This window comes from Haplochromis burtoni, unplaced genomic scaffold (assembly GCF_018398535.1).
Source record: "Haplochromis burtoni strain Fernald_Lab_line unplaced genomic scaffold, NCSU_Asbu1 Contig_59, whole genome shotgun sequence".
NCBI lineage: Eukaryota > Metazoa > Chordata > Actinopteri > Cichliformes > Cichlidae > Haplochromis > Haplochromis burtoni.
The window spans coordinates 287,000-302,378 of NW_024582420.1; the positions used below are offsets into that span (position 1 = coordinate 287,000).

Sequence of the window (15,379 nt, forward strand, 5' to 3'; positions counted from 1 at the left end):
GGATAATCACCAGTTGTTGCAAGACCTGATTGTGTGTACAGGTGTAGCAGCCTCGGGACAGGCTGGTTTTTGTAAAGATGTGCCTCAGAGTTGCAGGAGTTTGGAAGAGAGTACACATTACACAGTACACGGCATCTTCTCCCACCCACTGATTTAAGTTTTGGGATGTCAGATGGATAAATAATGATCAACAAAACCTTCCCAATCTAAGCCTTTGTTGGATCACTCCTTGTGCTGTGGCTGTGGCCTTTAGACCCAATTGTAACCATATAAATCAAACAGAAATGGTAGCAGGTTTGTTTTTTCATTATTAGAATTTCCAAAGCGTTAGTGGAGACAGAGATCTTATTTCATTTAGTTTTTGTTTGTTGTTTCAATTCATTTTAGTTTAAGTTAGTTCCCATAGTGAGTTTCCATGTTTCAGTGTAGCTTAACTGTTTGAAAATGTTTCGTTTTAGTTTCGTTTTTATTAGTTTCAGTGTTATTGTACTGATACCTACTGGAAAATCGGTATCGGTGTTAGAATCAAAAATATTTTTGAAAGCAGTTAACTCACAGCCTTGGAGACCTTTAAAAACTCAGTAAACATGTCCATCAAAGCCTTTTTTTTATAACAAATTTTACTAAATTAACAAATCCTATTACTAAATGTTGTTATTTCATTTTATTAATTTATCACATCGCAAAACCGTTTCAGTTCATTTTATCTGTTAATTTTTCTGAAATTCTAGCGTTTATTTTATTTTAGTTAACTGGAATGCCCGTTTTCCACATCTAGTTTTATTTTTACATTTTGGTTAACCGTAATAACCTCGTGGTGAAGACGGATTTCTGAGCAATAGCATCATCTACTGGAGACCTGCTAAATACCACTATTGTTGGACACAAATGTATTTACAATAATGATAATAATGATAATAAAACCCTGATCAATCAAATAGTATAACTTATATTTTCACTTTTCACTTTAAAACTTCGGTAAAATCAGTAATACTTATATTTTTAAGTAATATACACTCATTATGCATTTGTTGCTAAAAACGAGGAATTATAGGTTAAATTAACACCGAATAGTAAGTGTAAACGACAGAAACCAGTAAAATGTTTGCCCCCGAGTCAATTATTGATATCACAATGTTCTCCATCAGCTGTTTAAAGAAAGAAAAAACTGCCATTACGTCACTTACTGGAACGTGGCCAGAAGGACAACTAGATATTTTGACCCCATGTCAGTGCCATAAAACAGTCTGATCTGTGCAAACTTTTTTACACTCATATATATCAATAAACGTTTTAGTTTATTCAATAAAGGCGGTCCTCATCAATAATAAATATTAAACAAATGAATAAAAGCACATTACAATAAGTGAAATAGCAGAGGAGAAACACGGGGTTCAGGCGGGCCGCGGCAGACGAAGAATGTAACGCACCCTTGGCCACTCGGATGAAGGCGGTGCTACTGGTGGCCAAGCAGCAGGGCCTTGCCTTTGTGGTTGTAGAAAGAGAAGATGGCTCCCGTTTTGGAGAAACAGCTCCCGGGCGCAGCTGGGACAGGAGACAACAACAACGAAGAGGAAGAAGGGCAAACTCTCTGGCAAGTCCTGCTACTCTTTTAACGACTTCATGCTTCCGCAGGGCCTTCTCAGAACAGCACAGCCGCCATGGTTCTGCTTTGTCACTGCCGGTTTTTCCCTATCAAACACCGGCCCGGCTAGTACCAACGTTAGCACTAACTGAAGATGAGCGGTCAGTCTGTTAGCAGATCAGCTAACATCAGCTAGCAGGTTTGCTGCTGCTCCTCCTGATGTTAAGCTAACACTGCCTTGTAGTTACCTAGCAGAGGAGTTTTACTAATACAGTGAACATTAGACACTTTCCAGGGCGCCATTCAAATAACTAGTACCTTGATAGTTTATGTCAAGATAAGAGCTAAATACTAGTTAGCGTCTTGATGCAGGATACAGTAAGCTAATAGTAACGTAAACCTTAGAAACCCGTTAACTTAAAGAGAAACGCAAAAAAAAAAAACATGATAGCGTCTTTAGATAATAGTTGCTCCTCGGTAAATTCATGGATCCAGGATTGAGCTACTTAATTCTGTCGTACCGGTCAATGGAAACGAATTATCATTTCCTGCTTCTGTGCTGTCTTGGAGTCATCATTGGACCGGCTCAAAGAGTCAAAAAGTGATCGTAATCAATGAAGTTAAGGTGTGTCCAACTAGTTACCGGTTAACAGTTTTGACACCACGTTTGACTGCTCTGAGATGAGGAGCTGCTGTCAGTCTGATCACAGTCAGTGTGACTTGTATATAAAAATCTACCTGTCTTTTTCTTATCTGTAGGTCCTCAATACTGAGTGAAGTTTCAACTAGATCGAGTTCAAAATTGCCTTCAGGAAAAAATATCCTGATATTTGGTGAGTATTGGTTACATGTGTGAAAATTGAAGTTTCTGCAGTTTATTTGTGCTGGTCAACCCTGAGAGGTAGAAGAGGGCAAAGCAGCTGCAAAATCTAATGATTGCACGTTTCTGAATTGCGCTTTGAGCTGCTTAACCCCCACCCCGGGCTGAGGTTTGAACTAAAGACAGACATAATAAACAGAAGAATATAGGGTATTCTTCTTGGGTGGGGTCATATTTATTCGAACAGGCCCTCTGAAAATGTGAGAAATGCTGCTTCTCATCAGGCAGGTTTGTGTGAGAGAGTGTACATTGTGGAAAGCCTAGACATCCTTCTTGAAAGGAACGGAAATGCATTTGTGCATTTTTTTATGTCATATAATTTGTTGTTTAAAAATAACACAAATATAATCTATTTATCTGTATTATGAATAAAATATTTTGCAGGTGAGGATGGTTCAGGAAAGACGACACTCATGGCCAAACTTCAAGGAGCTGAGCACAACAAGAAGGGGAGGGGACTGGAGTATCTGTACTTAAGTGTCCACGATGAGGACAGGGATGGTGAGATTCACTGATGAACCTTGAATGTGGTCTCTGTCATTAATCTGCAGGAACCTTTATAAAATAATTCCACCTTAAAACTGATTATTATTAGTGCTTGTGTTTAACTAGCATTTTACTTTCTTCTTGCAGACCTTACACGCTGTAATGTGTGGATCCTGGATGGGGACCTATACCACAAAGGCCTTCTTAAGTTTGCTGTTACTGCTCAGTCGCTACCTGACTGTCTAGCTGTGTTTGTTGTGGATATGTCACGACCTTGGACCATTATGGAGTCGCTGCAGAAGTGGGCCAGTGTCCTGCGCGACCATGTGGACAAGCTCAAGATTCCTCCTGAGAACATGAGAGAAATGGAGCAGAAGAGTAAGTTACATATACACCAATAATAAATGCATATACACCAATAATAAATGCAAGGCTTGTATTTAGAACCCCCCCCCCACACACACACACACACACACATACACACACACATACACTCTTGTTGATCTAGCTTTACATTCATACCTGCATTCATGCACGTAGCTTATAGAGTGAAAAGCTAACATCCCCTGAAACCTCAGCATTAGAAATGTGTACATTTTGGTCAAGTAGCTGGCATCGGTCATGGTTGAGCATTTCAAAAGACACATTCAGATTGTTAAAATATCAATAACTAGCATATCTCCAAATAGATCTGTTTTGTTGAAGCAGATCCACTTATTGAAATGGCGATTTGTTATAATCTGGTCATTTTCCTTCATATATCAAAATGCAAAAATCTGACTTGAACTGACTCTTTAAGGCGAAAACGTAAAGGAAAAAAACAAATGTGCCTAAAGCATCCCATGGTGGATGCAATGGTAGTGTTACATAATAACCGCTGGACTCCTTGCTGATTGGTTGCTGTATAGCATCGAAGGCAAGGACTGTATGTTATTACACTTTGCTGAGGTGGATTCCAGGTCATCATCAGAGAGGCCCATGATCCTCAGCTGTGTGCTCTTGCTGGAGGCAAGTTCTGCAGATCAATGACTGTGATGCACTCAGATGTTGTTCTCCTGTTAATTTTAGAATTGGGGCATCTCATGCTTATGAACGCTTCTTTTGTATTTGGAAAGATTGTTGGTATTCAGATAAGTTTATTTCAGCCTCCAGGGTTTGCTCAATGTTCTTGTCAGCTCCCAAACATTGCCTGCTGCTTTTGCTCTTAAAAGTGCCAAAAGAGATTGGACAGAGAAGTAAAACTGGTTATATGCTAGATGAGTTTGACAGCACAGGTTCAGAGAGATTGTCACTGTGTAACATGCCAACACAAGTAGCCTTGTCTGCAGAAAAACGTGTGAAAAAGAAAAGAGAAGCTGCTCAATAACTGATGACTAAAGCGCACTGAATTGCTTTCTGTCATTTTGTCCACTAATAATTGGTTTAATGACTTTCAGTTAGCCCACAAGTTTGCTTTCGCTTTGAGTAGTTGTATTGGAATAAAATTACAATTGGCTGATATAATGTAGCAGAAAGCTTTCCTACCTGGAATGTAGACCTCATACCCTGTGTGGATTGCTGTTTTGTGACTACTGTTGTTGGTGGTGGTGGTGTTGTGTTTACTATTTGGTCCGTTTTGGGTGACTGACTTGTTTGTCAGACTTCTCTTAACATTTCATTTTTGATGATCCCTGTCCAATTTAGCCAAGGCCTCTCAACGAAATAAAGGATCTTCTGGCATGTAAACGATAATGTAAATAGCAGATGGTGAGGACTAGTCAGATTTTAAACGTGTGACCACGAGTGTTTGAGTGAGAGTCAGACCGACAGACTGGAAGTGTGTGAGTGGCTTTTGTCCAGGGAGTCTTGCAGTCATCTTGCATCATGGTTTCCTCCCCTCTTACAGCAGCGTCAGGGACAGGAAGGGACGTAACTCAAAATTCAGTGGGCTGGACGTTCTGACTCGTGCTCTGTTCTGCTGTAAATAAAGTAGGCTGGCTGCTGGAATCATCTCAAACTAAATAACAGGATAAACCTACTGCTTCTCTACCGCTCGTTGAATGGAAAACTATTTGCGTCCATGACTTCTGTTAGTAATAGGCTTGTTTATCTGCAGTTGCAGTAATTATGTTTTGAGGCAGTTTTTGTATATAATAAACAGTTGAAGGGCATTGTAGAAGTTCAGTTTGACTTAACAATAGCATCCAAGACCAAATGTTATTAGGTGAAATTAGTCTGGCCATAAGACTACTTTATTTTTAGCTGAAGTTGAACTTTTACTGACATCAAGTGTATACCTTCGAATTTAGAAAGAATATATACTGATTGGTGCTTTTGCAGTACTTAAAATGTAGTACACACAAAGTATTTGAAAAGTCCTTAATGAAGACCGCTGATGCATTTTGACCTCACCCTTGTTTGTGGAACAGATAAGTAGGTCTTAGTGGGGCAAAGTCTGTCTCTTTAATGTTTTTATTTTAAAGTGACAGTCCACCAATCAACTCTCCTTTCAGCATTAAATGTTGCTGTTTTGAAATCACTGCAAAATGTCATGTTTCTGTACATGCTGCCCAAAGTAATATATTTTTTCTTTCCATTTACTTACAATATTCTCAGCCTTAATCAGTTGTACCAAATAACTTTTAAGGGTTTTTTGTGTGTGTGTGTGTGTGTGTGTGTGTTGCAAACAAAGGAAAGTTGAGACGCGGCTCACATTATCTTGGGTGTTGCATGCATGGTTGTCATAAAACTTGAAGCTGCCTTAATTCAGGCTTTTTTTGTCTTTCCTGTTTTCTGATAAAATCAAAATGTTTAGTATTGCTGTCTTTTATTTTGTCTTGTCTTATCTTATCTATGCCTTTAAAACTCAGACTTAAAAAAAACATTGTCTTTATATATGAAAGCATTAGGGGTTTGAGGCTTGAATCTATCTTTTCAAAGTCTTCCAGTATAGGCCAAGCATAATGTGAACAGCATTCATCATTGCTTTGACCAAGTGTGTGATCAGGTCTTTTTCAATAAATTTACTACATTTTGGAATGTTTGGATCCTTTGGTAGTCCCATTTGGCCTATGAACTTTTTGTGCATACGTACTGGATTTGTGCAGCTGTGCATCTTAAGAAGGGTTCTCGTAGCTTTTCAGACCAGTTCTCATCCCCTGTATAAAATTCTTTGCCTGAAAGTAAAGGGCTTGACTCTAAACACCAAGTCAATCTGGCTTTAGCTTTTGAGGAAATAGGCCATGGCTTCCTGCGTAAACCCCCACTCCACCCTTCACACTGCAGCTTTGTAAATGTCTGGACAGCTGGGATCAGCACAAGAGGAAAATAAAGGATGTCTTTTTCTGTCTTTGAACAAGGCATGTTATTTAACTGGAAATGTAACATTGTAATTTTCTTTCTGTGATGCTACACAATGTATACACAGCAGTGACTACTTGTGTGAACATTTAAATTTAGACTGTCACTAGGCAGACATAGTCTTATCCTGATATACCACTAAGAAGCTTTATTTGTGTTGACTCTATGATCTAATCTGAGGAACACAGTTTGAGGCCTTGCACAGCAATTAAAACTGTGCTATAAAACAAAGTTTATAGTGCTGAAGAAGCTGCAAGTGGCTCATTGCTCTTTCCAAAGTTACAAGCAAAGATAATGTGCACCTATAAAATGCTGTCAGTGCTACAGAGTCCCTGAGGTCAGACCACATTTGTCACCTTAGTGTTGTTTATATTTTAGGGCTTTTTTTGTCAGTGCTGAAGTGCTAGATGCAAGGCGAGGAGAATGGAAAGGAAAAAATAAAAACAGTGGGTCGAGACACTGAATACTGAACTAATTTTCTTTATTTCTATAGATCTGGAGCTTTGCGTTCACTAATACACACAATTTACCCTTTCCCCCCCTTTATTTTGTCTTCTAGTGATAAAAGCCTTCCAAGAGTACACAGAACCAGAGGATGCCACCCCATCCTCCCCACAGAGACGAGCCCCAACAGCAGGAGAGGATGAGGACGTTGTGTTACCACTAGGGGAAAACACACTCACACACAACCTGGGCATTCCAGTGCTAATAGTTTGCACAAAGGTATAAACCGCTTAAACCAACCAGAATGTCACATTTGAAGCCGTTTACAAATGTTGCTATAAAAAGCTTTTTAGAAGTACTTGTTTCTGAGATGTAACAGAGCCAAAACTTGGAATCTTAATGATAATTAATCTTGGTAATGTATTACAACATTGTTTCTTTTACTACACAAGAAGGAACAGCTGCTGGTCATCTAAAAAGCTACTTGTTGCGTCTGTGCCTCTACAGTTTCAGTTTTGGGAGTTAAACTTACCGTACAATCTATTTCCCCAGCGAGGCTTTGATTTCTGTTGAGGGCATGGATGCATTTCATTCAGGAGCTTCTTAAGATGCTGATAATTTAACTGTGTCCTCAGAAAAGTCTAAGGATACCTGTTTTAGGTTAAGCTATTTTGGACAATCTCTAGATAATGCCAGAAGCATCCTGTCCTTGGCTGCTGCCATGATTTTTTTTGTAGCCACCTGTGTTCGTGATCTATAGATTTTCTAAACTGGCTTTTTGTATCACAGCCAGGAGATCAATAGCTCCTTCTATTTAGGACTGAGTCGTCTGCCATAAACAGGCAAAGGAAACCTTCTTTAACACCCTGATATCTGTTCTTCTAGCTGTTCTATGTGATTGAATTCCCACACTAGTGAGCATATTTTGCCTAAAATCCCATGTGGAGACCATCCCCACTGATGCATTTATCTGTGTTCTTACTTTTATGCTGTGCTTTGTGAGGCAGTATTTACTAATAAAAAGTTACCATTATACTTGCCTGTTAATCCTCTAGGCAAAGACGGGTGCTGAAAAGCACAAGGCAGCCATCAGCAGAGCTTCACATGCTAGCTGTGGCTGGAACATGGGGAATGTGCCTTTTTTTTTTTTTAATATATTAATTAATTTTTTTTTATCATTGGGGCCTCTGAATAGCTCTTGTCAGAGGAAAAACTACTAAATCTGGATAAAATGTCTGTTCGATATCTCAAAGATATTTCAAAAGACTCAAAATGTCTTTTCTTCTCCAACCCACAACATCTCCAACTCTCAGAGAAAAGGTTATGAAACAAGAAGTTCGCCTACATTCACAGGAGTGTACCACTCTACTCTGCTCAGTTATCTGGCCCTCAGATATCTGTTATCGCAGATTAGACGGCTGGCCAAATGGTTGACTAACTTTAAAAACCAGTGTGTTATTTGGTTTTAATTGTCTGCCACTAAAATCTTCTATTTCTTTCTTTATATCAATAATTTTTGCTTCAATTCTTAAGTGTGATGCAGTCAGCGTACTAGAGAAGGAGCACGACTACAGAGACGAGCATTTCGACTTCATCCAATCCCACATCAGGCGATTTTGCTTACATTGTATCCTTGTTTTTAATGCATGTCTTTTTTTTTTATTTAATTTTTTTTTTTTACTCTTGAGCTCTGCCATACCTTGAATTTCTGTATGTGGCTTAATATCAATTAATATATGACACTAACCCAACAACTGCTGCCTTAACTTAACTGAACAGATGGAGCAGGTCTGATCTATACCTCAGTCAAAGAGGAGAAGAACCTGGATCTGCTTTACAAATATATAGTACATAAACTGTATGACTTTCAGTTCGTCACACCTGCCTTAGTGGTGGAGAAGGATGCAGTGTTCATGTAAGTAAAACTAGTCAACCTTGTCCCAAATATTAAAACCTGTTTGTCATATTGTTAGCAAACACTTTGTGCTGGCATCTGTCTTCAGATCTTTTTGAACAACAATTTAAAAATCTTTTCCTTCTCTTTTAGTCCATCCGGATGGGATAACGAGAAGAAAATTGGTATTTTGCACGAAAACTTCACAACAGTCAGACCAGAAGATCCATTTGAAGATTTTATCACAAAGCCTCCAGTACGAAAGGTATAAAAATGCAAATATTGACCAAACATAAAAGTTACAAAAATGCAGAAGTATTCCAGAGCTTTTTGCTCTGTTCTTCTCCTTTTTAATGGCATTCTTGTTTCCTTTGCTCTTCTTAACAGCTGGTTCATGACAAAGAGATAAATGCAGAGGATGAGCAGGTTTTCCTGATGAAGCAGCAGGTAGATGTGGCCTTCTCCCCATTTATCATGATTTCTGTCACCAGCCAGTGAGCTTGATATGCGTTTGTTTGTTGTTTTTTAGTTTCTGATTTTGATCTAAGCAGGATCTCAAAATCAGGTCAGATATCTTTCACTGGTAAAAAAAAAAAAAAAAGGATCAGTCCTTTCTAACATATTTGCGGTGATCTGCTGCTTTCACTGTTAAACAGTGTTTTATACTGCAGCCGTGTTGATCTGAAACTGTCACATGATATGAAACATTACCCTCACTTCCTATTTTGTGAAAACAAAAATAAACTAGGAAGACAATTTTAAAAAAACGTAACTGAAGTTGCAGGTTATTATTGCCCAGTGCTTTAAGTTCCTTCTACTGCACTAAATGCCCCCTTTATTTATTTTGTCACAGTTTTCTTGCATACATTTGTCTTTGATATTTTCAGAATGAAAGAAGTTGTATCAAAATATGTTACCTGAAAATAAAGGATAGGGAAAACCTGTTGATATACTAGTAATATAACAGAAATTGCATCTAACTCAACCTTTTCTTTTCTTTTTTTAGTCTTTATTAGCAAAGCAGCCAGCCACACCAACAAGAGGAGCAACGGTAAGTGTCTTAAGGTTCCTCAAATGTGAAATTGAATTCTTTTTTTTTTTCTTTTTTTCTTTTTTTTTTTCTCTGGATAGAAAAACGTGAGCTGCTTTTGTTTGTGGCCAGGCTTTTATTCTGGTTCCTGTGTTTTAGGAGTCTCCAGGACGGACAGCCTCAGGGTCTCCACGGCCTGCAGGCCGTGCCGGACAGACAGCCGTAGCCAGTGGCTCACCAATGACCTCTGTCAAGAAGCCTGACCCTAACATGAAACGTATGTTTGAAAGGAATACAATTTCAAATGTCAATTAATGAGAATCACACTTTACATTCCAGTACACCCTAATTTCTGATGTTTTGTTATGTAGACTCACTTTTGAGATAGAAAGGGTATTAAAGATTCTCTTTTGTCATCCATATTATTTGAAATCAAAGAAAAAGAACAGATTTTCACTTATGTTTTTGCTGTATGAACATTGAGCAAGTTGTGAAGTACTGCCCTCTAGAGGTAACACTACAAGAATTCCCACAATGGTGGAACTGTTCAGGTCACACATTTCCCATTATTATATATACAGTCAGGGTTTAGTGTATTCTAATTTTTTAATGTCAGTCTATTAACTATATTGAATAGTTGTTGTTTTTTTCTTGGTTTGTAGGAACATAACTCTTTCAAAATAAAATATTGTAGAATATTTTGTTTGAAAAGAAAGATAAATAGTTCCCATATTGGTGCCAAACACCACTCAGTGATGGGCAGTGAGGATCTTTTGTCTTCAATTACACAAGAAAGACTTATTTTGGGGGGAAAAACAAAGTGGATTATATGTGTATATTTATAAACAAGTTCCCTTACCACCACCACCACCACCACCATTTCATTTCTCCTACAGCGGGAGCTGCCAATGAGGGAGTGCTGGCTAACTTCTTCAACAGTCTGTTGAGTAAAAAGACTGGAGCCCCTGGGAGCCCAGGAGCTGGAGCAGTGGGAGCTGGAGTGCAAGGCTCTGCCAAGAAAACAGGTACAACCTCTAATTCCAGTGCTTTCACCTCTGATCTCAGTGAAAAACAGAAGTTGGCGATTATTTAACCCCTTCTCTCTCATAGGTTAGCAGTTGATCTCTTACCAAAGCAGTAAGGATTATAGGATGCTGTGTGTTACAGAGTGCGTGCACTCTAAATTACAAACACTTGTTAGAGACTGTGGACCATTTTGCTGTCTGGAGATTTATCTCTACAGCCTGAGTGAGAAGGTTAAAGCAGGAGAAAAAAGTTGTCCTTAGACTGAACTTCTGACAGCTGAGGAAACTTGTGGCAGGCCTGTATTGATCATCCCACCCATCATAACTGCATCTCACTCACACCATACCTTGTCCTGCCGCTTTTGAGCTCTATTAATTAATCTTTTTTTTTAAACTTGGGTAACATTTTTTTCTTTGTTATATTAAATGTAACAAAGTCAAATATTGGCTGTGCGATAGCTTGATTGTACCCCGTGAAACATGAGAGAAATGATTGCATAACTCATCTCTGCCTGAGAACACTAACATGTACTCTTTGTTCCAGCGCTGAGCAGTGTTAACATCTCTGCAACAGGATAATGCATGTTCCTTTTGTCTGATGATTAGTTTTGCATGTGTGCGTGTTAACTGTGGCAGCAAGCCACCAACCTCCAGCATGGGAACGCATCACCATTCAAACCGCATCCATCCATCCATCTGCTTGCCATAGAAAGCTGTTTTTATGAGCAGGCGCAGAAGCTACAGGAGATTACTTTTGGGCTTTGTCTCCTGTCTTTTTTTCCAAGGGCAGAAGCCGGGTTTGACTGATGTCCAGGCTGAGTTGGACCGGATGACTCGCAAGCAAGACTCCATGGTTTCAGCTAACAATATACCACCGCAGACAGAGAACGAAGCGTGAAGGCAACAAAAACAGCTGCATCGTCCAGTTAATACTCTGGAAAAATATATGTACATGTGAGCATAAAAAAACAAAACAAAAAAAAATTGACCAAATTCCTAACGCCTGTATCAGTCAGCACACAGTGGTTTCACTGAATGAGATTCAAAGGCTATCAGAAGGTTGGAGAGGGAGTGGAGATGAGAAGAGAAAGAGAACATAAATGGAGGTATTAATGAAATAAGTGCTGAAGGCTTGGCTTTTTCTATCCTCTCTTCCACTGTAAATGTTATTTTGTAAGTTTAGGGAAATGTGTGCACACTCCCTGGCAGTCAGCCTGACCTACTGGGCTGAAGGCCCCCCAGATTCTGGGCTCATACACTCTACTCATAGGTTTAAGAGTGGCAATATACTGGTTCCTCTGGTTTCGCTTGTCATACTGAAGGAATTTGGTTGCATTTGGAAAAGTATTTAAATATATTCATTAATAAATTCAAATACTTGCAAGCATATGTAATATTTACAAAACAATGTTGGATATGATACTGATGTATTTATACAAACCTCCTCCTTTTTTATTTCATGTTGTGCACCATTTATCGGTTTAAAGAAAAGGCTCATTGTAACATGTAAAAATGCCACTGACACCATGACACTAATATGACATGTTCAGTTAGCGGATAGCATATCAGTCGCCCTAGTCATCTCGAAGGATTCTGTAAATACGAATACAAAAAAAATTATTCAGGTTAACTTGATTTTGTATAAAGCGCTTTTTTTGTCCAAATTCTTAAGATAGCTTCTTTGAATAAAATGGTTTGACAAGAAGTTAGAGGTCGCAGCAGAATTGCTTCTTTAGCTACAGGTGGGTATATTTGGGGGAGGGGATGGGGCAGCATCTTTCCTACTATAACTCCTAAGTGCCTCGCACAGTTAGCTGTTTGTGTCATAGTAGAGGTGCTTGTCTGCGCAGGAGGAAACGCACTTGTAGCACCATCGGTTCAAAGGTTTTTTTTTAATCAATTTCTCGTCATCCAAATAATTTATTTTCGTTTTTTACTTTTTTTTTTTTTTTTTTTTTTAATGTACAACAAGCCTGTGGTCGCTTCTATTCTTCAGAAATACGATTTCTGTGGCCTAGTTCATAATGTTTAGAGATTGAATGCCTTCATAAAAACTGTAAGGCTGCTGATACTGAGAAGGAACCACACGATGGAACCTTTGGGTCCCCCAGACTTACTGTGGTTGAAACCACTCATTTGCAGCCAAAGCACACAGGCACACACACAAAATTACCTGCTGTGGTTTGAACAAAATGAGATTTTCTAACATTCAGTGTTAGACACCACTGTCGTCCTCTGGTCTCACATGTTTTGCTCTCGCTGTGTTTTGCATGTCAGTTTAAACATTCCCAGTTTCTACGTGAAGTAGCTGTAGAAGCTCATCCCTGTAGAAAACCTGTTGTTGTTTTGGTTCGGGGTTTTTGTTTTGTTTTGTTTTTCAGATCAGGTCTTTTGTTTTTTCCGGCCCTTTTTAGTGCCCATTTAAGATGACAACCTTTGCCTTCAATGTACAGCTAACAGTTTATCACAACAGGCACCCTGCCTTCACGGGAAAGCTCCTAATTAATTTGTGTGTCCTTAAGGGGTTGCTTAAATGTCTTGTGTCATGTCTTTTCTTTTTTTTTTTTTTTTTTAATCAAAAATTATACTGTACCATATCAAATTGTCTGTATAATATTTATGGTTTCATGATACCATAATCAAAATGAAATGTACATTTTCATTCTTAAATCTCTATACAAGGCCCTACTTAATCCCATGGATGGTGTATTTCAGTAACTTTTGCAGAATGAATGGCAAGTGATAGGAGAGCAGCTATTTGCTACAAATAGCCAAAAAAGAAAAATGAAAACTGGAGTGAATTGGAACAGAACCAAAGATGCATATTATCTCCATTTGTAGTCATCCATAAGATTAACCAGCGGCCTTTTTTTGTTTGTTTCTTTTGTCCAACTCTTGCATAGAGCCCTTGCATTCCAAACCTCAGACTGGCCTATAACATTTTTTTAAGTAACACCCTGTAAAATGGTAGAAATGTCTTTCTCTATTAAGCCGTGTCTGGAGTTTCAGCAGACAGAAGGGGGCGTACCATAATTGTGTTTTGGCTGTTGAAACTGGTCTTTGAACAGTCAGCAGGTTTTTTGTTCAAACATTCGCTCTGTAAGGGAATAGCAGTGTACCGTCTGCTTCGTGCATTGTCACAGTGATTCAACACAGCAGTTCTGGGTTTACTTTGAACAAAATGAAGCTCTTATTGTTTTTACTTTGCTTTGTTTTTGTGACTGGTTGGGGGGAAACGTGCACTCGAGGGCCCGTTGCCGACGTGGATGAAGCACAATTTCGGAACAGCCAGGAGCAGCATGGCCGCATTTTGGAATAAGCACTTTTCTTTGGACACTGTTGCTACAGCTGCAGATGCAGACTGCATCTTTTTCTTTTTGCCTTGCCTCATTTCAGAATGAAACAAGATGTTAACATGCACAGAGAAATTGCCATTTTGCTGCTGAGGTTGTTAAATGGGCCCCTTGTGGTTAACTATGGAATAACACATTTCTGCTGGCAATATTGTAACTAATACAAATCCTCTTAACAATTGCTGCCAGTACAGCTTTCACTGTAGCTAAACTACAGATAAACCCCCATTTGTTCGCACATTTGGCATTTTTGGTCATGATTTTTCATTTTGTTTCAGAATACAGAGATTCGTCATATCACACTTATGTTTAAAAGAAGTTTGAACTGTAATTTGTCAACAATATGGCCACACTTGTTAAATTTGGCATGTAGCTGAGTGGAATGAAGTGCTCTCTTGCTGCTTGTGCTTGAAAGTTGGACTTGGATTACTTTTTGCTCCCAAGATGGATTTTTGTTTTCTTCTGGTACACAAATTCAGTGGAAAGCAACTTCCTCTTCTCATCCTAACTGAATTGCCTTCGACCACTATCGACAGTCTACATCTATACGAGACTATGAGCTTCTGCTTCCAGTCCTTTTGTATTCAGGATATCAAAACATTGTAAGCACATGGCTGGCTGCACTTTTGTGCCCTGGGATAATTCAGAAGCTTGATTGTATGTCTGTAACACACATTCTGTAGCCTTCAAGCTGCCATGCGGATTCTAGCTTATTATGCCGACAAAGATAAGGAAAATGTTTCAGACCCCTGGCTTCAATAAAACCAAGAATCCAAACTTTTGTTGGCGTGTGTGTGTGTGCGTGTGTGTGTGTTGGTGTGTGTGTGTGTGTGTGTGTGTGTACACAACATTTGATTAGCGTTGTGTGTGATGAGAAAGCAACGGTTACAACTTTAAGTCACACACATCAACCTGTGAGATCTACATACCCCTAATCCTAACCCTATATTATAAGAATGTGGGGTTTTTTTTATTATTTTATTTGGCATTGGAAATTTTTCTTTCTTGATCCTCGACAATAAGGGGACAAAAATAAATCAATATTTCAGATTTTATTTCGCTCATTTTTTTTTTAAGTGCTTCATTTATCTCTAAAACCTATTGTGACAACTTCTCACCATGTTCAGGGTTACAACACATTTATACTGTAGTTGTAATTCAATGTATTACACCAGTCACATGCATAGTGTCGGGTTTTTTTATGTTTTATTCCAAATGTTATTTCCAGCATCTTTGGACTTCTGCAATTACCTAGGCAACCTTTAATGCTGCTTAGCGCCACGAGAGAGCAGTAAAGTACGGGGGGGCTCTACAGCACAGCTTATGCCCCTGAAAAAAATTAG

At 38.8% G+C, this 15,379-nt stretch overlaps 1 protein-coding gene across 2 annotated transcripts; it reads left to right on the top strand.

Annotated features, from left to right (window-relative positions):
• The first annotated feature begins 1,412 nt into the window (after window positions 1–1,412).
• On the top strand, window positions 1,413–14,818 carry dync1li2 (dynein, cytoplasmic 1, light intermediate chain 2). Of its 2 annotated transcripts, none has more exons than XM_005937173.3 (13): window positions 1,413–1,594; window positions 2,345–2,418; window positions 2,850–2,966; window positions 3,099–3,329; window positions 6,850–7,013; window positions 8,268–8,361; window positions 8,514–8,649; window positions 8,782–8,893; window positions 9,016–9,075; window positions 9,635–9,679; window positions 9,818–9,935; window positions 10,555–10,683; window positions 11,469–14,818. In XM_005937173.3, exons 1-13 carry the CDS (start codon window positions 1,509–1,511, stop codon window positions 11,579–11,581), a joined length of 1,479 nt encoding a protein of 492 aa, XP_005937235.1. In that variant the 5' UTR covers window positions 1,413–1,508; the 3' UTR covers window positions 11,582–14,818. The 2 variants fall into 2 exon arrangements, with proteins under 2 accessions (XP_005937235.1, XP_014193865.1); XM_014338379.2 differs by having other exon boundaries at window positions 11,474–14,818.
• The last annotated feature ends 561 nt before the right edge of the window (window positions 14,819–15,379 follow it).

Excerpts from the sequence above, each read along its gene's own strand:
- dync1li2 (XM_005937173.3), top strand. The coding sequence starts at position 1,509 with ATGGCTCCCGTTTTGGAGAAACAGCTCCCGGGCGCAGCTGGGACAGGA. Across the intron at positions 3,330-6,849 it reads GAGAGAAATGGAGCAGAAGA|TGATAAAAGCCTTCCAAGAG; the intron begins GTAAGTTACATA and ends TTTGTCTTCTAG. Across the intron at positions 10,684-11,468 it reads AGGCTCTGCCAAGAAAACAG|GGCAGAAGCCGGGTTTGACT; the intron begins GTACAACCTCTA and ends TTTTTTTCCAAG.